Raw genomic sequence first — 25,834 nt, 5'->3', positions numbered from 1 at the left:
ACCAACATTATAGAAGGTTCTTGGTACCAGTGGAGGAGTCATTTTTACCATTTATAATAATGCTTCTCAACCCTTAATATGCATGCAGATCACCTGGAGATCTTGTTAAATTACAGATTCTGATTCAGTGGGTCTGGGATAGGGCCTGTGGTTCTACACTTCTAACAAGCTGATGCTGATGCAGCTGGTTCAAAGACTACCCTTTTAGAGGAGCAGAGTAAGACTGAACCGAGTACAGACAAATTCAGACTAAAAGAAAACTTAAGGAATAAAACTTAGTAAACTACAACAGAAATCCTGATTTTACATCAACATCAAGCCTTCCTATTTCTCAAAAAGACAGAAAAGTAACAGTCAGTCTAAGTTGCTGTTATTTATTTTAAAATATCTATTAAAGAGACAGGTAAAATAAAAGTTGCCATTTTCAAGATGAATTCTACCAGCTTGGGTGGGAGGGGGCAGAAGTGGAGCTATGGTGGCAGATAAACCCTAAAGCTTAGAATGAAATAAACTAAGTAAGCCACAGTATGACGTTAGAAAAGATGGATGGATTCCAAGGGTTTCTGTAGAGGCTTAGACTCTTTCCCCCCTAATTCTGACATCTCTGTTAATAAGTTTTCTTTTCTGTTTTGTAACTGTGAAATTTAATTTGAAGGAAGTGATAAAAGCAATACAAACTAAATCCTAACAGCAAATGTGCTATATAAGTAATTCATAATGCTTAATGCTAGACCCTGAAGCTGCTCCCGTTTCCACCCTCTTTTTTCAGTGTCCAGAAACACTTTTTAGTCTTGCTCACCTGTTTAAGTTTTCTGATTATATCATTTAATATAAAATTGATACCATTAGATAACTATTTATCATGGCAATGTATAGAAAATGATCGTTCCCAAGCCATTCGCCTCAGAATTATCCCTCATTTTCATTTTCCAGCCATAGGAGGGCTCTCTTTGATCTCTTGAAATCTTTACAGCTATGCAGTTATTTTCAATAATAAAAGTCTCATCATTTCCATGGAGGGCTGAATAAATGGAGGCTACACAGATAGTATAACTTTCAGAGGTCTTAGGAAATATGTCCAACAGAGGAATAAGGCAGAGGGAATAAGACTTTGTTTACTCTAATTACAGAACCAAAATGTCTAAGAATGGATGACAGGCAATAGAATTTATAGAATATAATATACATATATTTATTTAATGTTAGTATTTATATGTGTAGTAACATTAACATTATAGAAAGCATTTACGGTGGGGGCAAAGGAAGTTGACAAGAGTAGCACAACAGGATTAATACTTACTGCAGTGACACTGCGGGATTAAATCAGGTGAATTGTTTGGAATTTTAAATCTGTTGCCTGGAAAGCAGGGAACTAGGAATAGGACAGATGGATGAGAAGGCATTTTATATTTTTTACCATCACCTTCTAGGAGAAAAATGCCCATTTACTGTTAGTACTGGGGAAAGATGTATTATTTCCTTAAATACACTATTTTAAGTTTTCTTGGAATTAACTAAAAGTAATTATTCCAACTTATCTCTCTTCATATAAGTAATACTCCCATATCATAAGGCTCTCTTCTTCAACCAAAGTGTCTGCCAGTAGAAAGCAGTAGGTTGTCAAATGATTTGGAGAACCAGCTATGGCCAAACAGGATATAAATGGACAAAACAGAAACCCTAGAACATGACTTTAGTGAAAGACTAAGAACTAGCTCAAAATCAAAAGGTTATACTGAATTTTAGGATGCATTTTAACCCACCGAAAGGAAGTACAACAAAATGTTAACAGTAGCTAGATAGTGAAATAATGGGTAACTTAAAAATGGTCTTTTTAATTTTCTGTATTTTCCATAAACATGTGCTTCAATCAGAATGTAAAAAAGAAAAAAAAAACTTAAAAATTTACTTTACTTAGATGGCAAGGATTTATCTTACAATATTTTCCCAGAATTTGGTTACATATGGTTCTCATAATAATTACTGGCTTGTTTATAATTTTCTCTTTTCCTAAATGATCCCAATACTAATTCTGAAGTGATATGCCTTTCAAACTGAACATTTTCAAGAAAACTGAACTCGGTATTTTGAGATATTTTTGACTTTATTAACATCTAAGAAGAAATTGTGAAACACTGGGCACCCACATCTCTATAGGAGGGTGTGAATGTATCAAGATGATTAGCTTAATCAGTGTGAAGGGAAAAATAATGCTTTAGAAATATGAATAGAATTATTGCATTGCTTCTAATTGGTAATATGTTACTTTCAATTTCTTTTATCTGCTTTTATCTTTCAAATTCACTCCGTCCTGAATGCAGTTTTAGGTTTACTAGGTTACAGGTCTTTCTATCATTTATATCACTGCCACTTGATTCCTGTCTTCTTTGTATTCTATTCTTTCTTATTTTTTAAAAAGGTGTTCCTACTTCTTATTTCTTTAGCTACTTTTTACTGTCTTGATTTTTCAACCCACATACCTTAAAGCAAGTGTTCCTCCAACTGGTTTGGAGTTTTATCCCACGTGTTTCTGAAGGATATTGGCTAATGCTTAGTGATCCAGAGCAAGTTAGTAACCTCTACACCTAGAGGGTTAGCAGTACTCACAGGTGCCACTGGTTATTACCGGAAGGCCTAAGGCAACGGCAGAGGAGAAGGAAAACAGGGAGAATAAATGGAGTGGGAGAAAGGAATGGGAATAAAGGAAGACGAGTGGAGAGAGGACAGTATGCGAAGTGGAGTGGGAGAGAGCCACAACAGCCTCAAGGATATTCTTCACCAAAACACTGCCAGGGGGCGCTATTATATCACAGAAAAGACCAAAATCATGCCTCTTTGTTCACTGATAACCTCGGCTGCCTTAATTATGATATATTATTTCTATTTATAATATATACACCCACACTAACCATGCTCACTTTGAAATTTAACCATATCCACGATGGTTATCTGTTATGTGTTATGTCTCTGTTATATGTTCCACATTCTAGAGAACTACCAACACCACAGGAAAGAAATAATGTGAATTAACTGCATGGTAGGTTACCTGTTGAACCTTTCATACTATAAGATGCCATTCTAAACATCTGTGTGTGTTTGTGAAATAACTAAAAACAATATCACTCTAAAACAAAAGATACGATATACTGAATAATTAATTTCTCTGATAGATTCTATAGCAGCAGAAAGGCTCTTTTATGTTTCATGTGGGCTAACTAAAAAAACTAAGAAGAATAGTTTCTTTTTATTGAGCTGCTACTACTTCATGTAAAAATCACAGAACAACATTCTATTTCAGAATAATTCTGCCTCAAATAATTTATTTTCTCATTTTCTCTTCCTATATTTTCCCAAGTATGTAAAAAACAGACTTTCTTGTTCCTTTGGTGTTTCATCTGCTATAGTTGTTTGTTCTACTTTGGAAGTAAGAATTCTTTGTCATTTCATAGCAATCCTATATGGCTACAAATTATAAGTTCAAACTGAATTCATATTTTAGTTGGGGAATAAGAAACAAGAGCCTATTGAGTGCTTTTTTTTTTGGTGCCAGTTCCTTGAAGGCTTTCTGTGGTCTCGCTTAATGCTCACAGTAACCTGTTGGGATAAGTACTGGTAAGATTATCACTATTTTATAGATGAGAGAACCAAGGGTCAAAAAGTTAAAGTGATTTGCTCAAAGTTACATAGATGGAACAGGCAATAGAACCCAGATTAGTCTTACTTTGCTCAAAGTCCGTAACTTTAACCATTTGCTCTACTGCCTCCAACATAAAAAGATTGCTAAGAGATTGTGATGGAACATGGAGGCAATTAATGAATATATTCAATTACAAGAAAGAATAAATTATTTAAAGGCTAGATAGAGTTAAAAAAAAAACCAAACCAAAAAATCAAGTAAGGGACTCCATAAATGACCATTAAAAGGGAACTGGCCTTTTTAATAGCTCTGATAAACTGGGATATGGTTTTAGACATTTCTTGATATGATATCGACCTAGAGTTAATAACCAATAATTGTTTCTAAGCAATTCAGTTGCATTTTCATTTTGGGTTCTTAGATTGGACTTTAGGCAGGCAAATGCTATTCAGTATTTGCTTTTGAGCTTTATACATTCTCGGCAACTCTGAAGGTGTGAGCTGCTGGTACCATCTGGGGCTTCAAAGCTTGGAAATATGGAATCTTCCAGGGAATTACAGGCTTCCCTCATGCTTGCTTTCTGTGAAGCCCTTGTTGATGTCTGCATTTAAAGCAGAAGAAAAAATTGCCCTCTTTATCCCTGTGTTGGGAATCTGCTCTTCTTTCTTGGACCACATAGATGTTTCCAATTAGAAAACATTTGGAAAACTTCCAGACCAAGACTGTCTGCTATCTGGTATGTGTAGAGGCCGAAAGAATAAATTATGGTACAGTGTTTTTATCAATCTCTATATATTTCTTTATAAGTAAGAATTTTTGAGTAACTAGAGTACTTTCACTAAAAAGTTTTAATCAAGATTGTGTCAGAAAATGTATAGGTGTAGATTAACATTGTTATCTGTGAGTGAAATTATTTTGACAGCCAAGCAGGAAACAGATGTAGCAGTCAATAGGTGTGTGACTGAGCCAAAAATATGAAGAAAATAAATACAGTGTGAGTATGCTGATACTCAAGCAAACCAAAATATTTACCTCGGACAGCATAGCCATCTTTTACTGATGCTGGGAACGGGGGTAGGTTGTCTTTTGCATATACATCTTGGGCAAGGACTCGCCCCATTCCATCTGTAAGAGAAAGGAAAATATGAATGTCGAGTGCAATGGGTTAAACAGGCAGTCTTAAACAAGATGGACATGTGTACTTGTCTGACAAAGCTTGCATAAGGGCTTAGTCACATCTCCCGATTTCTATCCTAGGGAATAGGGGACAGAAAGAAGAGATGCATCCTACTGTCTAAAATGGAAGATTAAATTCAGTCAATTAATAGCAATGTCTGCAGGGATTATCTGAATATGAGTAGCTACACAGTCATAAAAGATGTATTCAAATTGATGTGTCATTAATCCTTTAACAATCGAAAGATGATTTTCTTCAAAAAGTAAATTCTCAGACATGAAAACATAAAGCATTTGTTTATTTTAGTATGTTACAAGTATGTATAACTTTTATACCTTTTGCTATACTTTTCTGAAAATTTCCAGGTTTTCTACAATGATCACATGTAATTTTTATAAAAAATTTTTTTCCTCAAGAGAAAAGTAATAGGGGGTGGTTATAGCTCATTGGTAGACTGCCTAGCATGCACAAGGTCCTGTGTTCAATCCCCAGTACCTCCATTAAAAATAAATAAATAAACCTAATTACCCTCCCTCCCTCCCCCCAAAAAAGAGAAAAGTAAAGAAAAGGAAGGAGCTTCCTTATCATTCTATTTAATTTTAGTCAAAATTCTGGCTTTATTAACCTAAAAAAAATTTGTGATTATAAGAAGAGGGCCAGTAATCTATTGTGTGAAGTGCTTATTCAAACCACTATTCATCCACTCCAGATGACAATCACATTTGGCTACAGCTCAGGAGCTGGATCTAGTACCAACAAGACTGAATGTTTCAAGAGTCATGACCAATTCTTTATAAATCTTCTAGTCAGAATCTGTCTTTATTATAACTCAAAAAAAATAGTAAAAAAAAAAATCTTTATTATTATTGTTGTTTTGTTTTTGTTATTTTAAAGAAGCAACAGAATAATAAATAGGACGTAGAGAAGGAAGAAGAGGAGAAGGGGAAAAAATCAGGCTTCTCTGCAAAGACTGTAAGTAATACAGAACTTGATTTACATGACAGCCTTTATATAGATTTATAAAATTCCATTGTTTCCAGAGCTGAATGGGTAAGTCTTTTTTGTTTGTTTGTTTTTTGCTTTTAGCTTTGTTCTCCTTAGCCCTAACCTAGGGCCTTTGGTTTCCAGATCCTAGGACCTAGAAGTAAGTAGAGACAGATTTTAAATTTTGTATTCTGATCCATAGTGATAGTGGCATTGACTCTTCTCTCTTAGGGGAGTGACACCTGAACTGGAAGAGAGAACTTCTTAGCACACCCTAGCTGCAGGTATTCTCACGAGGTTGAAGCTATTCTGGAGCTATCCTAGAGCTATGGACCATACTTTGTTTAAGACCAGGGAAGTGGTGGGACCAAAAGGTCTCGTTTGGATTCACATGTACAACATTAACTCCCAAATGACCCTGAAGCTAAAAGATAGTCCCTGGTAGTGAGCCCCATGGCATTTGTCTGGATCACAGTAAATCTCCTGTGGTAGCGCCTTACCTGATACCAGTTAGGTCTGGGGTGGAGAATGAAAATGTAAGCTGTATACCAGCTCAGATCCTAAGAGAATGACTTTGCTTTGCTGGGATTTGAAATAGCTCAGCAATAGTGGTTAATAATCAAAGATAGTACCAGGGCTGAGTTTTTCTGGCAGCTGGTCCAGTTAATCTAGCAAATGTTTAAATAGCATTTCATAAATTACCAAGTAACATCATATATATAATCTCATTTAATCCTCACAAAAATCTAGCAAAGCATTATTAAATTCATTTTACAGATGAATAAAGAGAAGTTTAAGCAGGGTAAGTCACTTACCCAAAGTCATATATTTCATAGGTGGCTGAAGTAGGATTGAAATTTAGATCTCAGAACTTCAATCCTTATTACAATTGGCAACAGCTACTACCATTCATGTTCCTTCTATGTACTGCTCTTCCTCTATTTCCTTGAGATCTAAAAAAGCTACAAGGTGATTCTTCCAAAAATTTCACATAGAATTACCATATCCAGCAATTCTACTTATAGGTATATATTCAAAAGAATTAATAGCAGAGAGTTGAACAATATTTGTGCACCCATGTTTATAACAGCATTATTCACAGTAGTCAAAAAGTGGAAGTAACCCAAGTGCCCACTGATGGATGAGTGGATAAATAAAATATGGCACATACATATAGGATTATTATTCCACCTTAAAAAGGAAGGAAATTCTGACATATGCTATAATATGGACTAAATTTGAAGACATTATGAAATAAGTAAAAATTAAGTGAAATAAGCTAGTCACAGAAGGACAAATATTGTATGATTCCACTTATATGAGGTAATAAGAATGTTCAAAATCAAAATCATAGTCAAAATGTAGAATAGTGGTTGCCATGGGCTGTGGAGAGAAGGGAATAGGGAGTCACTGAGTATGGAGTTTCAATTTGGGGAGATAGTTTTGAAGATATATGGTGGTGATAGCTGCAGAACTATGTAAATGTATTTCAATGCCATTGAACTGTACAGTTAAACATGATTAAAATGGTAAATCTCATTTTATGTATACATTACCACCACCACAAAAAACTACAATGAAGTGCTGGCATAAGCATCAACGGTACAGGTTATTTTTCCTCCCTAAGTCTTTGCCAGGGAGTTCAAGAAAAGTGATACATGCTCATCATGGCTCTTCTTATTCCTATATTTCAGGAAGAAAGAGGTTGAGCACTTAGTATGCTAAGTTTGAAAGACTGTTGACAGTTGTAGATATGACTGTGGCTTAACATAATGCTCCAAATACAGGAGTACTGATTATCTTCTGCTTTTGCAAGATTTGGACTCAAGGAAGTAGAAGAAGTTGACCAAGGTCTTACTGACAGCCACTTTAGAGAAAGTATCATCTGACTTGATTTCTCTCTTCAATGCCTTAGTAACTCATATATCTTATTGTACAATTTCATTCTGCAGGGTGCCTAAGGTACAGAGTCTACTCAGTCATAATTTGATGAAATTAGATTGTGGAAACTAAAGTAAGAACTGTGTTCTGTAAGTTTCTAGTAATAATTGCTCTCCTTCCCCCATACTATCATACACATAAACACTAAAAAAAGCCCTCAAATCTGAGGAGGCTCAAATGATAACTCTGGATAGAGAAGATATACATATGACAAGGAACAAGTGAGTTATTTAAATGCCACAATCCACTCAAGTTTCATTAGACTACAAAATAATACACAGACCCTATTATAAGAATTCTGTAATGCTGGCATAAGACTTTCCTTGCTTAATATGGGAAACATTTATGCTGACACTGAGCTTTACTTCTGACAAGTGTCCAGTTTCTGATACAGAGAGTGATTTGCCACATCTTAAACATGGTGGGCTTTTTCTTATTTCTGTTCCTTTACAGATAACATTGTCTTGGACAGGAATGCATTTTTTTTTCCCTCTTTTCTCTCCCCAGTGAATCTCAGACAACCTTCAAGTTTCAGCTCAGATGTCATGTCTTTGGTCTTGTCTCTAACCAAGGAAATTTAGTTCATTGACTAATTTATTTGTCCATTCCTCAAACACTGGGAACCTTCTATATGCTAGACTCTGGGGACAAAAATACTAGTAAGATCTGGCTGATTGCTTCAAGGAATTGAAATGTATAGTCTGTGTGAGAAAGGGGAATATGGAGAGATGAAGAGATGATTATAAGATAGTATGATATAGACAGTGACAGATATATGATCAGGGTAATATGGGAGGCACAGAAATCACCTAACCAAGAATTTGTGGAACATCAAGAAAATTTTCCTAGATGAAATGACACCTAAGCTGAGTTTTAAAGGATAGGTAAGAACTAAGTAGGACAGGGAGAGCATTTTAGAGAATAGAAGCAGGATCAAGGGATTTTAAACTTAATCTTGTGAAAATGGGAATTCAGTGAAGGATTTTTAAGGAGGGTAATGATTTCAAGCTAACCTCCCAGCAGCATTTAAGTCTTTTCAGAGATCATGAGTTCTACTTTTTAGGAACTTGCCTAGTGACAAGATATAAAATGGTTTGGAGAGATTTTACTTAGCCTTTATATTCTCAAAATATTTGCATCCATTTGTTATCTTACACTTTTCACATTACATTACGGTTTGTGAAATATCTTGACTTCTCCATCAGGTTGTGAATTCCTTGTTGTCACAGTATATCTCACTCATCCTTGTATCTCCATTACTAAGCATAGTGCTTGGTACTTAAAAAGCACCCAGTAAATGTTGAATGACTGAGTTAACGAATGAGTAAGTTAATGATCAGGACTAAGGAAGGAAATGAAATTTCTTAAGTTTCTAAAGAAAGAGAACTGTATTTTTCTTTCTTTTATGTCTAATCAAACCAACAAATATAGGTTATATTCAAAATGCCTTTTAGTAGCCTGGACTTCTAGAGCAGTCTTTGCTATTATTTAAATTCAGTTCTTCTTAAAAGGCAAGGACAAATCCAAGAGAAATGAAAACATATGTCTACACAAAAACACCTGTACACAAATACTAGCTGCAGCATTATTCATAATAGTCAAAAGATGGAAATAATCCATCAATCCATCAACTGATGAGGGATAAATAAAATGTATATATACACAACGAACTATTACTTGGCCATAAAAAAGAATGAGGTACTAATGGAAACTATAAAACATTCCTAAAAGAAAGAAGATATAAATAATTGGAAAGACATCCTTTCTTCATGGATTGGAAGACGTAATATTCTTAGTGCCCATACTACCCAAAGACAACTATAGATTCAATGCAATCTCAGTCAAAATGCAAATGGCACTTTTTGAAGAAATAGAAAAATTCATTCTAAAATTCATATGGAATCTCAAGAGATCCTAAGCAGCCAAAACAATTTTGAAAAAAGCAAAGTTGTAAGACTCACACTTCCTGATTTCATAACATATTACAAAGCTACAGTAATCTAAACAGTGTAGTACTGGCATAAAGACAGACAAATAGATCAACGGTGTGCTGGCTCATTTTATGTGTTATCTTGACTGGCCATGGAGTACCCAGCTTAAACATTATTTTGGGGTGTGTCTATGAGAGTTTTTCTAGATGAGATTAGCATTTGAATTGGTGGGATCAATAGAGTATACTCTCCATCGTGGCTGGGATCATTCTGTCTGTTGAGTGTCTGAATAAAACAAAAGGCAGATGAAAATACTTGCCCCTTTTGCTTCCTGTCTGCCTGTTTGATCTGGGACACTGATCTTCTCCTGCCCTTAGATGGGATTTACACCATTATCTCCTTTGGTTTGCATACCTCAGACTTGGACTGGAATGATAACACTGGCTTTCCTGGGTCTCCAGCTTGCAGACGGCAGAGCATGAGACTTCTCAGCCTCTATAATCATGTGAGCCAATTCCTCACAATAAATCTCTTCTTATATATATTCTATTGGTTCTGTTTCTCTGGAGAACTCTATCTAATACAAATGGAATAGAGAGCCCAGAAATAAACACTCTTTTATATAGTTAAATGATCTTTGATAAGGGTGTCAAGGTCACCCAAAGGTGAAGGGATAGTCTTGTCAACAAACAGTGTTGGGAAAACTGCATAGCCAGATGCAAAAGAATGAACTGGGCTCTTATCTCCCACCATATGCAAAATTTGACTCAAAATGGATTAAAGACCCAAATGTAAAACTCTTAGAGAAAAACATAGAGGAAAGGCTTTAAGACATTGGATTTGGCAATGATTTCTTGAATATGACACCAAAAGCAAAGGATGATTTATTTGAGAACTTAAAGAATGTGTATTAGTGCTGCAAATTACTTCATCGCAGGGGGCAGTCTCCCTTGTATACATATAAATACTGACATAGATGTTAAACCATTTCTTCTCTTTACCCATAGGTGGAGCCCGAGTAATAGTATTGAATAAACTTCGGGCATGTCATTTTAGAAAGGGAGCCAGGCAGCAGTAACTTAGGTACTCATGAAGCCCCCTTGTGTGGGAAGTTATTTTTATAGTTACATAATTGAGTAAAATTAACTTACAAAGGAATCAGACCTGTAACAATGGCCTAATTATCTCCCAATGTCATAACCAGGTAGACTAATCTTTCTATTTCATACTTCCTTCTATGCATACCATTATATATTTCCATATATATATCTATATATATCTTCTGTTTTTTTTTTTAACGTATAAATATATCTCACTTTGAGTTAGAGACAGGGAGAAGTACCTCTGCTATGGCCAGTATTCTAAAAGGGATACTTCACTGCTTTAAACTCAGTTCAGCAAAACTTAAAGGTTCCTTGACTAGAATTGCTTAAGTCTTTTGTGGAAATACACAGGACCCAGATTAGAGATACTAAAGTCTTTGGTAATGAAATCTCAGAAAAAAGCCTAGAGCTTATAATCTAAAATAATGTGCCTAAGAAAGCAGAATCCTTTCTATTCAAAGGTCATAGTTTTTCCATTGTTAACTGGAAAAAAATTGGGAATTCCAGAATATTTTAATCTGACTTACAGTGGCCAGTACTATACCAAATATGAATTTGTAATTTATTCATATCATGCACTTTATAAGCAAAGAAGATGAATCATAAATGGTAGTCTTACAAATATTATCTTCCATTGGTATACCTCGCCCAAGAAGCCAAAGGAATCTGTTTATAGTCAGTGAATCACTTGCTCATTAAAGGCCTTGCTTGCAGATATAGTAGCTTAAAATAGTAGATATGAAAAAGGACAGACTAAAGACAACAGAAAATTCATCTGTAGTCAAAACAGATTAAAACAAACAATACACTTTACACACACATGCACATCTAGGCACTTGCTTTAGAAGAATAATTTTCAAACTGACTTGAGATGTATTGTACTATAATGAACTGAACAAGCAGAGCAGCAGTCAAGAATCCTAGGTTCTAGTTGTTTGTAATATAACTACTCGTCTAACTTTAAGAACATTATTACACTTCTTCGGTCCTAAGTTCCCTCGTCTATAAAGTAAGAGAGACTACTTGATATCCAACTTACCTTCTTACTGTAATAGTCTAAGTATTTCACATACTATACTCTAAAATTCCTTCACAGAGTTACCCTATGTCTATGACCTTGAGAGCAATCACTTTCAGCATCTTAGTATATATGATTTATCCTTAGTTTTCTGGGATTATTGTTGAACCTTCACAGACATATAAAAAATAATTTTAGAGATGTTATAGTTGCAAACTGATTCACAGATTCAGCTGTTCTGGACCTGCCTCAGGAAACATGGGCTTTCTTTTAAAGGCTTCTATAATTGTAGGGGTCAGATGATCTGCAGAGGCAAAATATTTGGGATTTTAGAGAACTGTGAAGGCTTTTCAGTCCTCCTCACCCCCCCATATTTTCCTACTCAGTGATTGAAAGATAAAATTCATTAGTTAGAGGTGTAGCTAGCTGAAATCAAAATGAACTATGAAGTTCTGCTCATTAAAATGCAAACATCCTTGGTAAAGACAACATTTAAGTATCGCAAGGATGAGTTTCTAATCCTTTTTCTGGGGAGAAAATTCTTACCTTCAGTAAGAGAATTATAGGTCATATTTGACTCATGACAATCCAATTTATAGTGATTCACACTTAGATCACTCTGCTTTTTATACCCATGTTATTTATTAAGGAATTATAACAGAGAGTGATCAAATATGTCAATCTGTTCTATTACAAAACATATGAACAAAGTGCTATAGGGACATGGAGGAAGGACTCAACCCAGCTAGGGAAAGGGGGAAGTGGACATCAGGAATGTCTTCATGGAGGAGAAGCTTCTTCAAAAACATGCACGTATGGTGGGGGAGGGGGAGAGGGAGGGGGTATGTTGGTTAAAGGGTACAAATTTTCATTTACAAGATGAATACGTTCTGGGGATCTAATGTACAGTATGGTGACTATAGTCAACGATGTTGTACTTCATACTTGAAAGTTACTGAGAGTAAATCTTAAGTGTTCTCACCACACACACGGTAACTATGAGGTAACAGATGTATTAATTAGCTTGACTGTGGTATTTATTTCACAATGTATATGTATATTAAATTATCATGTTCTACACTTTAAATATATATAATTTAAATTCATTAATTATACGTCAATGAAGCTGGAAAAAAAGAACATATAGCAGCCAAGCAGAGAGGTAGGATAAAATTGTTCCAAGCAAAAGACAGTATAGTCAAAGGCCTGTAGGTAAGAGAATAAGAGGTAAGAAACAGCATGGCTAGTTTAAGGAAAAGAAAGTTTTGATGAGAAAGAACAAAGAGAATAAACTAAAAAAGGAGAAAGAAATTAGACTATAAAAGGCCTTATATGACATATCAAGGAGTTTGGATTTTATCTGGAGGTTATGAGCAAGACTACTGAAGAGCTGTATGCAGGAGTATTAACATCAAATTTTCCATTTGCATAGATTATTTTGATATCAAATTGGAGAATGGATAGGGGGATGATAATTGGAGGAGGGAAGCTTGTTACAACAATCCAGGAAGTTAATAAAGACCTAAGTTCAAATGATAGCAGTGGGGATGGCAAACAAGGGATAGATTCAAGAAGGACGTCTACATCTACAACAAGTGTTGCAGAGATACAGAAAATGTTTAGTATTGGTCGTATTCAATTTACTAGTAGCAGGTATACATTTGTTGTATGAGTTTGGAGTTCAGGCAAGGTCTGGGCAAAGATAGATTTAGAGATCACTTAATAGGTGGTAATTGAAACCGCTGGTATGCATGAAGTTTCAAATGTGTGATTTGAAAAGGGCCGAAGACAAATACTCTAAAGAAAAGTTCATATTCAAGGAACTGACAAAGAAAGGCAAGCTAACAAAAGAGCCACTGAAGGAGACAAGTACTGCATTGTTCACCTGTCCCTCCTGCAGTACACAAAGTGAGATCTATGAGGCAGGAGTTTGTCTTGTTCATCTTTATATAACCAGGACTTCACATAGTGCCTGATATTTAGTAGATGTTTAATAAATATTTGTTGGGCAAATTGAATTGTATTTCTATATATGGTATGTTTTCTAAACACCTAACTGAAGTGCCTAGGAGATTTAATTATAATACTCTTTTGCATTAAAATTTGAGTTTGATCCAACTCACAGGTTGAATACAAACCAAACCATTATTTTTTTATCATCATGTGTGGAAACACTTGACAAGGAAATTAATCATCTATGCACACTTTGCTTATTTATGAGGGACAACTCATTTGATGACCAAATGAAGGGGAAACAGACACACAAAGGAAAAAGAGAACCCATCTGACAGTAATATTTTTTTTTTCTAGAGGAGAAACAGAAATGGCCATTTCCAACTCTGTTCTTTCCTTAAAAGGACTGGAATCTCTGTCTAAATGTGACTTGGCATCACAGTGGGATTTTTCTAAGGACTGACATTAAGGGAAACTACTCTGATTACAAGAAGCTGGGGATGGTTAATTTATTCTGTAACAGGCAAAGTATTATTAATTTTTTTCCAACTTAACTTTACATTCATATTTTCTGAAAATCTCTTACTGTTGTGTGATATAAAAATATCTAAATAGTTGTACTTAATAAAAGAAAGAAATCTATTTCATTAAAATTGATTTCTGAAATCATGTAGTTAATTCCTAACTAACTCCCCACTCTAGTCAGTTTTATTATCTTTATTTCTTTTAATGAGGAGTAAAACAGAAACAAAAGAAAAGGTTTAAGACTAATGATATGCATATTTAAAAGAATGTAAGTCAAAGATGTAGGGTAGGTGTAAAGTATATAAAAATAATTTTTGTCTAACTAGAGCCAGGGACTAAAGAGCTAGAATTTGTCATTTAATATTTCACTAGTTTTAGGCTTTTTAATTTGTTATTTTACCTACTATTATTTTTTATATTTTAATACTGGAAAAAGAGTGCTACCACGTAGTAAAAAGAAGAATGTTAAGTTTTGAGTCTTTATCCTAACCCTTTTCTGCTGTTCTATTTGAGTCTGAGCTTTCTTGCAGAAAACTTAGGGTGTTTGTATAGACGCTCTCTAATATTCACTGAAATTGGAATATTTTATGATCTAAGAATTAAGTCCTTTATTTGTAAAATCAATCTTTTTGTATTATTTTTATTTGCATAATAAAAACAACCAGGAAACAATATTTTACTCAGATTGCACTAAACACATCTATCTGTACTGCATTTTTAGAAAGGGAAGTAGTTGATTAAAAATGGAAAACACTGGAGAACACTGCCACCTCTCCAGTATCTTTCCACAAGCTGATCTCAACGTGCTACTAAACTAAGAGCAGAAAGTGAGAAGACAGATGAAGCAGAAAAACTAAGATCAGACTGGTTGCTCAGTGATCCATAGATCAATTAATGTGGTTTTTACCTTTTACATTTAAAAACATGATTTCCACAAAGGAAAACAATTACGAGACACATTAGCGCCAATTTCTGTCAGAAAGGACATAAGACAGACTCATAGTTAACTGTTTCCCTCACTCAGTACTGACAGCCTTCTCTTCCTTCCTTCCTTCCTTCCTTCCCTCCTTTTCTTTCTTTCTTTTTGCCATGTGGTAGGTTTTATTAGATCAATGAAGAATGAATAAATCCAGTCTACAGAACATCTTATTCCTCTTCCTTTTTTTCAGAAAGGACTTCTATGGTAACAAAAGCCAGGTGACTTTCTATCCTAAATGGCAAAGGAGCTCTGGAGATAAGCCTGATACATGCAAGGGACAGACTGTTACTGGATTCTTGTCTTTTAGGGTATTGTTTAATATCCTACCTTTCTTCAAAGAGATTTAAGGCAGCTTCTAATAAAAGGCATCTATGCATAGTACTTTACTTGTAGCTAAGAGCCCTCTCTTAAGTTTAGACTATTGGTATTTTGATGAACAGGAGAAACAGTTGACTTTTTTCTTTTCTTTTTTTTTAAATGTAAAGGAAGATTAATGGTATTTTACTCTGTATACCAGTAAGACTGATCTTAGAGTTGAGTAGAATAAGAAACAAAAAGACTGATGATAATAATTCTGATAATGGGTAATAACATTTCAGGAAAACTGTGTATTAATGTTATATGAATCTTACTTGGAAAAAAACCAGAAAGTAAAAGGCAATGAGCAAATGTAATAGTACCTCGGTAGTTGATGATTTCTGTCCCAAGCACCGGAGTCATCTCCAGGACTGTGATAAAAGCTTTGTCCATAGATGTGAGAGGGAAAGGAGACATGCGGTGTCTTCTCGCCACCTTGGTGATATCCACAGCACTGTGACCTAAACAAGAAGATAATTAACTAAGACTATGATGCTGAAGCACTGATTAAAAAGTGGGAAAGGCTTATAAATATCAACAACTCTCAATTTCATATGTCCAGACATGAAGATTACAAGGTGAGAAATTTTCTCTTCCTTCCAAAATATAGCCTGCTTTGGTGGAACATTAAATCAAGTCAGCAATGTTACAACGTGTGTCAAAAGTTGGTGAAATTTAATGATGATATTGGCTAATCATTTTTGAGTGCTTACCATGTATCATGGCGCTATTCTAATTAATTTTCACAACAACCTACAGGGAGGTGTCAAAATTATCCTTACTTCCAGACGAGGAAAGAGAAGTGTACATAACTTGGCCTAAATCATAAAGCTAGAAACAGAAGAGCCAGGATTCAAACCTAGGTAGCCTGGCTTCAGAGTCCATGTCTTACAACTACTGTACTAAACTCTGAACACTTAATGAGTTTGTTAATGAAATGAAATACATAAACTTGAATTTATTCAGAATTTCATAAGACATTTTTCTCTCCTCTAAAAAAGTCATAGAAAAAGATTGTTTTCTATAACTCTAACCTCATCTAGTCTTACAGCTTTAATATCACCCATACCCTAAAACTCCTAATTTTATATCTCCAGTCCCAACCTCTAACTTCAACTTTAGATGTGCATGTCATCCAGATAGCTGGTGGGTAAGAGTATATATACCTACAAACTTAAAAATTATCAAACGTGTACTTGAATGTGCAAAAGGCAATTCAAACCGAACATATTCAAAATCAAAACTCTTGACTCCCCACCCTCCTATCCTACCCACATGATGTCTTATTCTCTAGCAATTCCAGTCTCAGCAACTCCATTCACCCAGTGATTAATACAAGACCTTGGTGACATCCTTGATTCTTCTTTTTTCATCGGAATCATATCTAAACTATTGTTAAAATATCTTTAGAATCTGATCATTACTGTCTCTGCAATTACTACAATAGTTGGAACCATCATTTATTTGCTGGAAAACTGAATAGTGTCCTCACTGGTCTGCTTGCTTCTACCCTTGTCCTATTATAATTTATTCTCTACACAGTAGTTACAGTGGTCCTTTTAAATTGTAAGTTGAATTTTGCTAATCTTTGCTCACAACCCTCCAGTGACTTTCTATTTCACTCAGAATAAAATCTTCGCTATGGTCTACAAAGCCCAACATATTATGGCCTACCCTGTTCTCCTCTCCTGTCATTTTGCACCTTGTTCAGCATGCTCAGCCAGACTGGCTCCTTGCCTGTCCTTGAGCACACCAAGTACATCTCTCTTCAGGGTCTTCACACTTGCCCTTTCCTCTCCTTGGACCATTCTTCCCCAGACACTGTGGCTCCATTCATCTCTCATTTCTTTCAGGTCTTTGCTAAAATACCCCCTCATCAAAGAGGCCTTTGTTAAATATCTTATATAGAATATTACCTACCATCACTCTCTATTCTCCTTACCCTACTTTACTTTTCCTCATGAACATACATCTACACATACATACATACATAGATATTTGTATCTATATACCTCTAATACATATTTATATTTGTTTATAGCTTTCTTCTAAGTAGAAGGTAAGCTCCATGACACCTGCAACTTTGTCTTTTTGTTCACTGTTCTTATTCCCAATACCTAGAAAAGTATCTGGCACATATTAGACAATAAAAAATACATACATATTGAATTAATAAATGAGTCACCTAATGACAAAAAGAGACTTCTTAGAGCACAATATCCTCATGGATAAATAACTTGGCCTTTTCTTGGAATCTTAAAGGTCTGTAGTCCAAAGGGTAAACATAAAAGGAGCAACTGCAAACACTGTTGCTTGGCTGTCCTAACTGCTATCCACAACTCCCTTCTTCCCCAGCCCTTCTCAGTTAAGAGCAGCCATATAATATGCTTCTGGCCAGTGAGTGAAGAAGTCCCTGGGTCAGGCTTCCGACTACAAATAAAAAGATAAAAGAGACAAAGCTTCAAGACAAGGAAGTTTTTGCCCTTCTACGTTTTTACTTAGAACATGGCTAGACACTGGGATGTGCCATAGCCATTTTTCAACCTTAAGGATGAAAACCTACACAATAAGTATGGATATATGAGAAGAAAAGGAGCCCAAATCTCTGTTGACAATGTTGAGCTGTCATATAAGCCCTGGACTGCCTGCCTCCAGCTCCTATTTCTTTAGTCCACTTTATAATGACTGTATGTATTGCTCAGCAGTCTGTAAGTTTCTGGTCACTGCAATTTATTAAATTTAGTACTCCTACCCCAACCCCAGAAGCTGCTTCAGACATATTCACTGACTTGATTTACTGGTACTGTCCCAAAGAGCTTCCATTCTAAGACAAATGACATTATCATAAGTAGTCAAAGAAAAAGACATACAAATAGGCTTATACTTATTTCTCCCCCATGGGCAACCATAAAACTACAAAACTTTCAATGCTTGAAAGACCTTAGAAATTATTTAGTGCTAAATGTGAAAAAAATGTCTACTTTAGGGTGAACACTTAGAGAAGGATTATGTATGATTTATCATTTACTTACAATTGAAGTGTAAATTTATTCATAACCTACTTTCACTGAAGTCCCAGCCTTGTCATTAAATGTCATAAAAACATACTGTCACAACCAGTGTAATTGAAGATAATGACAGAGATAGGTGCTTCTGCTTTTTATTCAGGTTTATAGATATCAGATGTGATCTCATAAGATATTCCTTACTTTCTTTATGGTGCAAACTGTGCATAATCTTATAAAAGCTGTCCTTTAAAAATGTTTGGTTTCTGAGAAGAATATTGCACTTTTTAACTGTACAGAGAATATGCTTTGTAATAGAATAGAATTTTCTTACTAGAAAGCAAGTTTGATTACCAGTGATACATACATCCATTCAACAAGTATTTACTGAGTGCATTTTATGAACCAGGTGCAGTTAGGCACTTGGTATACAAAGAGTAAGATACACCTTGCCATGAGAAACATTACAGCTCAGTAGAAGGGAAAGACATGTCAGTAAATAAAAAATGAGGGCAGGAGGGTCGTAAAACACCTGACTGTTCTCTAACTATAGAGACTGGTAGTTTTTTAAATTGGAAATTGCATACCAATTTCTACTAGCCTGGAAGAATCTTTCATATCCTTAAAATAATTTTGTACCTTATTTATATTTTTCTTATGGCACTTACCACTTTCCATCTTTTGCTATAGACATTTAAATACTTGCCTTACCTACATTAATTGTTGTAAATTCCTTGAAGGCAGAAACTATAGCCTATTAATCTTTGTATCCTTTGCCACTTTTAGAACAGTGTTTTCCTTATACTTATAGTAGGTACTTGAGGTATGAATGAATAGCAAATCCTTCAAAGTCAAAAGCTGGGAAGGGGGAAACAAAGTGGCACCTCCTGTTTCTGCCCTTTTGCTCTCTAAGCCCTTCAATATTTAGAAACTCTCTGTCACAAAGTGATTGCCTCACTGGATAAAAATCCAAACTTTGATGCTAGGTAGGTTAACACTGGCCCCTCGCTAAACTATTTGCATGTTATTACAGAGGCCTTCTGGAGATACAATAAATTAACTGAAAGGGTCTGAAAGGAGTAGTATTTTAATTCTCTGGCACATTAGCAGGGGTGTGGGAACATATGTGTGTGTGTGTGTACGTGTGTTCTCAGCAAGTGTTTACTGAGCATCTTCTATGTGCCAAATGGCTTCTTCCTATTGAAGACCCACCCGAGATCACACAGTAGGAACAAGTACCTACTTCACTATTAAACAAGGGCTAACTTGGTTGTGTAAATATGAGAAACACAGTATTTGTCACTTACCTTCTACACACAAGAATAAAAGTAATGAAATAGATAATAGCTGTTCGGTTTAAGTAAATTGAACTATTAAATAACATTAACATACCCAGTTCTGTTGTATCCCTCACCACATGCAGGATGACTGTGTGTCCATATAAGATTCCATTCAACAAAAGACTGTAGCTAAAATAAGTCTGAAAACCATTGATCTAGGTGATTCAGTACTCTCATTTTCAGATCAAAAGAGCATAAACAGTGCTTGAGGGATGGTCCTAGGGACACACACAGAGGCACTAGCAGCTGGAGGCACAGGCTAAGGATGCACGACACGTGTATAGCTCGGGGGCTCTTACGCAGGCCTCCCGTGGGCTGGCAGGGGGAGGGCCATTTTTAGAATGCATATATTTCCAAAATAAATCTGGTAGGCAAATAGTGATGTTTCCTCTTTTAAAAGAAACACAATTTCCACTCTTTTCTGATGTTGACACCAGTGATTTACAAGAAGATTTAAAATGAAAGCTTCAGAAAATTTAAGAATAGTTATCTCTGACTTCTCTTATTTTGCAAGTTACAACTCCAAAACACTTCTAACTGCCCTGGGCCATTGAGGAACTCAATCAGACAGAAAAAAGGGTCAAGAAATGTTCCCCACCACACCCCAGCCCTCTTTTTGATTCTGAGCTCAGCACAGAAATCTGATAGAATAGAAAAAAATCGAGAAAAAAGGGTGACTTTTGTCTCTTAAAGGCCAGATGGGCTACAGCCTAGCAGCCAGTTTTCACTGAGTGGTCCATAAAGCCCATTTAGGTAGAGGCAGGAAAGGAAGGCAAGAATCATTTTGAAAAAGTAGGAAGGTTGTAATGAAAGGAAGTCTGAGTTTTCGATAGAGAAAATACCCAAAATTTAGACAGAGTCTTTACTATAACACAAAAACTATTTCATGGCCACAAATATATTCTGATGGCTACCTTACAAATGAATACCAACAGTATAAAGAGAATCTGAGAGGGCACTAGCTCCATTTAACTTGTATACACTGCAAAACAAAATACAACTAACATGTGAAAGTACATGTCCTACTGAGAAGATTATAGTGTTCAAAGATATATTTATTTAAACTTACAATAGTAAAATTAGCTGCTGATATATGGTGATGATAGTTTATGGGAAGACTAGCTACTTTTACAAAAATAAACTACAAAGTACTTTAGGATATGGGATCCTTATAGGGGAGTAGGGGTGGAGATGAGGAAGTGAAGTCGACATCCTCCCCACTAGTAGATACTCGTCTTGAGCAAAGAGTAACAGGCTGAATTATTATAACATCTAAACTGATGACCTTCATATGCGATGGGTTTAATTTTCGGAGGTAGATTTGCAGGATTAAAACAATTCTAAATTAGTCACAAATCGATGATCTAGAGGTTTCTCTAATAAGCCTAGATTTCCATTAGTAAAACTTGTCTCTTTTATGTATTCTAGCGTGTAAGTCCAGACATGGGGTCGATTATATGTGAGTTCAGAATCTTCGCAGGTAAAGTACTCAAAACATTACTGAGATTTCCTATCTTCCACTCAGCAGTTACAATCACTAAAAAACAATATTTAAGATATTCACTCAGGACTGCCATCATCAAAGACATGTTTAAATACTAATGGCAATGTCTATGATATACCAGGCCTTTAAAGGGACAAAGAAAGTACAAATGGTTTCCTTTCTACTGAGTAAACTAAGGATCTCGGTTCTGTAGCAGTAACATTTTTCTTATGGCAATGGCTATCTTAGAATGAATCTGTTTGTACCAATGGAATTATTTTTCCCTGCTTTTTAATCTGCCAATTCTTAATATACAATGTTTCATCTTGGCTTGAAAATCCATTTTTTAAATTAGTAGCAAATGAAGAAAAGATACTTTCAGGTGATAGAACAGAATATAACAGAAACAAGATGCTCATGCAGGTTCTTCTTGATTAAATTCAAAACCTCAAGAGGAAATTTCATTCTTCAAAACAATCAGGGAAACAGTTCCCCAAACTACCTAAAGTGTAAATCATTATTCATTCTTCAGACATACAGAAAATCTCAAGGAGAAGTCTTGCTCTGCCCTATTAATATTACTGCCTCTATTTCCCACTGTACTTTCTCTTGAATTCCTTGTATTTCTTTTTCCTGGATCTTTCTGAACAGCAAACCACCTAAGATAATGAGTAACTCTCCTAGGAAACTTAAAAAGCAAAGATAATAGTAATTTATTCAGGTTAAATGGCTAGGGCCTTTGGTAATTCAATGAATGTGTGGTTCAGATATACAAAGCATTTAGTCTTTCATATAAATCTCAAATTAAGAGAAATCAGGTCCAAAGTTCTAGGGAAACACCGGCAATGGTAGCGTTTGTAGACTCAGGTCTATAGGGCACTTTGTATATTTGAAGATAATTTCTTATATTGTTTTCAATTTAATAGTCTTTTTCTACTTGTTTAATCAATGTTTTTCTACTTGTTTATTCATGATAATGAGCCTCATGGTATTTCTGACAAAACCTAGAAACCATGGCTGAAAGGATTGTGTTATTTTCTAGGGCTATATAAGAAACAGTAAAAGAAAGTACCCTTGGAATTCTTGTGCATCAAGATTGTAAAACAAGGCACTGTTGTCACAAAATTTTATCTATCTATAATTTTTATCAGTGGTTCACTACTACTGGCAGGATAAAATTCAAATTCTTTAGAATTGTATACAGAACTCTTCCTTGCTTCCTTTTCAGCCTCATAATTCATTACTCCATCATTAGACAATTGATTATATTGTAGATACTGGAAAACACTGCAGTATTTCTTATTTTTCTAGCTTAGCATATAATGTTTTCTCTGCCTAAAATAAATTTTCTCTCATCTTTTTGTTTTCCTGTGAAATTATTATTCTTCCTTTACAACCTTCTTTGGGAAGTACTCAAATAATGATGGGAACATGTCAAAGGATCTTGGAGTCAACATGAAGAGGTTCCTTTGGCCAAACCTGGGATAACTTAAGCATCAAAATAAATTAGGATAGCAACAGAGTATATAATCCATTTAATAAAATAAAAACAAAAATTCATGACTATATACTAATATAAAGTAATGATTAAAGATAATTCTTCATCATAGCAGAATGTCAACTGATAAAGAAAGAAATGTTGGAATCAGAAAGTTACCACTTGGTAACTACCATAGAAATAATTGGTTTTGGCAAAGATCGTCAATGGATAACTAAACTAAAAGATAAAAACCTCAAGAAAAACAACATATTTATCTGGTTTCAACATATATCCCCATAAGATTTTTATTAACCACAAAGCAAAATAGTAATTTTACAGCAGAGAAACCTGCAGACACGAACTTAGTCAAATTACCAAAGTTAGTATCACCAGTAATGGGGCAAAATGACATCATGAGCTTCCCAATATGATGTACTTAGAAGGACACACAATCACACATGACGTATTACTGTCAAAATGCATAATCTGAACCAAACCATCAGGAAACATCAGAAAAGTCTAAATTTGAGGGACATTCAACAAAATTACTCTCCTATACTCTTTAAAAATGTCAAGGTCATGAAAGACAAAGAAAAATTGAGGAATTGTTTCAGATAAAAGGGCCTAAAGACACATAATAGCTAAAAGTAATGCATGAAGCTGGACTGGATCCCAGATCAGAAGAAGAGAATATTCTTTTCCCTTTGGCTATAAAGAACATTATTAGAAAAACTGGCAAAATGTAATTTGAATAAGATTACATAATAGTATTATGGCAAGGTTCATTTCCTGATTTTGATAATTGTACTGTGGTTATGTAAGAATCTTTTCTTCCTTTTTCTTTAGGAAATATACATTTGAAGTATTTAGGGATAAAGAGGCATCATATCTGCAATTTACTCACAAGTAAAGCAGTTCAGGAAAATGTGTATATTAACACATAGCAAGAAATGGTAAAGTACATGTGGCAAAAGGCTTAACATTTGGGGGAATTTGTGCGAAAGATATATAGGAATTGTTTGTACTATTCTTGAAGATTTTCTGAACTATGAAATTTTTTCAAAATAAAAAAAAATTAAAGAAGCTTCTTTCATAGTCCCTCTTTTATGAAGTAATGCATGACCATTTCATTTTTTTCCTGCACTGAGGCATTATAAAATACTCTTAGGATTCTCATTGAATATTGTATTTATTACATATGTTACAGTAATTAAACTTATTTATATATATGTCTATTTTCTTAACTGGATTATCAGCTCTTTCAGAAAAGAAAAAATGTTTTAAGTCATGGCCCAATGATACTGTGCACACAGTGGTCACACAGGAAAGTTTTGGTGAATGAGTTTCTAAATGCTTGACTTTTAATCAGTCTGGAATATATGGAGTAAAAAAGAGGATGGGCTGTAGAGATATATACTACATACAATTTCAAACCTTATTCTGGTTAATAATTTCAATATTCTTTTTACTAGAATTATCCATTTTTAAAAAAAATTGTAAACATTTGTTAACAATAGAGTGAAAATTTAGATTTTTTTCCTTTCTTTTCTTTATCTTTTTGTTAAAAAGCAGTGAAAGAGTCTTTGCAGTAGTGAGAAGAAAAAGGAGAATTAAAAAGTGAAAATTATCACATTTAGCTAAGGTTAAGTAATCAGGGAAATGGAATACCAGCTTTGTTCAATGCATATAACTGCCTTGTTTGAAGATGAAATGATAGCACTGTAAGCAACACTCTAAGTTAATCCTTACAGGTTATTTCTGAGATCAGGCAAAAGGAGGAAAAGTAATTCACTTCCCATGGTCAGGTGTGAACTGTTTTAGTAGCTGTCTTCCTTTGGCTTTTACTTTCAATTTGTCACATACAGGTCAGCTAAATATACAATATTAAAAGTAAAACAAGTAAAATAGCCAAAGGAACAGGGTAAAAAGAGATGACAAAATGGTATTAGAAGATATAATGACCATACAGAATTAGCTAAATACACTAAAAAAGGAGAAAACTATTTTAAAAGGCTTTAAATGTAGGATCAAGTGCCAAAATTCCCAAAAAAAGGAAGCACAGTCTTTTGAGCTGAGGTGGCTTCAGATGACCAGGAGTTTTTCATGACTGTCTTTATAGGGATGGATTTCATGACGAGGTATTCTTAAGGACTGAGGGCCCTTGAGGAAGATCTCAAATTAGGATCCTTGGTGCTTGCCCTTACTAGCAACACTAGTGTTTTATATCCATTAAGAATTGTGGGTACTGGTTACAGTCACTATGGCAAAAGACTAGTTTTCAGACACAGTCTTCCCCTTTCCTGTGCCCGTTTCATCGGCTCTCTCTCTTTGCTTACACTATTGGTAATTACCCTTTGCTTTGCTGTTATTCTGGTTCAGGGATATAAACTTCAGCATTTGGTTTATATTCTTTTGGTTCATTCCTGTCCTGCTATCTGACTTCTGGTTTGGTGTCCTTTTTGGGTCTCTGAACTCCAGGTTCCTTTGTTAGGCTGCTAGGACCATCTTCCCCCTCTTAAACCCTGAATAGTCAAAAAAGCTGACTGGGAATTCTCTTATTCCTCAAAGAAAGGCTGTCAAGATATAGTTTCAGAGGCATTAATATAAATAAAAATATATACACAGTCAGCTTCTATTTGTAATGCTTTCATTGTGTCACTGGTATTAAAATGCAAAACTAGAATTTTGTTTTCTTCAGTAGGTCCTTCTTCTAAACATTCTCTAGACAACAGTAGATAAAAAGTAGTATTTCTTTAGAAATCATAAGCTATTATATCTCTAAAAGTGACTCAGACAAGTAACTTTTAAAATCCTTTTTAAGTATTAACTAACTAGTTTTCATGATGATCTGGGAAAAGGGACCAAGAGAAGTTCAAAGTTATCTTTGCAGTTAGAGAAATTTTATCAGCTTATAAAAGTCT

The 25,834-nt window shown here is 34.9% G+C and overlaps 1 protein-coding gene across 9 annotated transcripts in view; it reads right to left on the bottom strand.

Moving 5' to 3' along the window:
• GPHN (gephyrin) overlaps nt 1–25,834 on the bottom strand; it is a 425,260-nt gene that overhangs the window by 82,386 nt on the left and 317,040 nt on the right. For all 9 annotated transcript variants that reach the window (XM_032482212.1, XM_032482207.1, XM_032482209.1 and 6 more), the window contains 2 exons: nt 15,929–16,066; nt 4,670–4,762 (listed from right to left, as the gene is read on the bottom strand). In XM_032482212.1, the coding sequence (XP_032338103.1) occupies nt 4,670–4,762; nt 15,929–16,066 (231 nt within the window). The remainder of the gene's footprint in view (nt 1–4,669; nt 4,763–15,928; nt 16,067–25,834) is intronic.

Source organism: Camelus ferus, chromosome 6, assembly GCF_009834535.1.
Source record: "Camelus ferus isolate YT-003-E chromosome 6, BCGSAC_Cfer_1.0, whole genome shotgun sequence".
In the NCBI taxonomy this organism is placed as follows: Eukaryota; Metazoa; Chordata; class Mammalia; order Artiodactyla; family Camelidae; genus Camelus; species Camelus ferus.
Note: the sequence above shows the minus strand (reverse complement) of the source record. Positions and strands in the feature narration are given on the sequence as shown.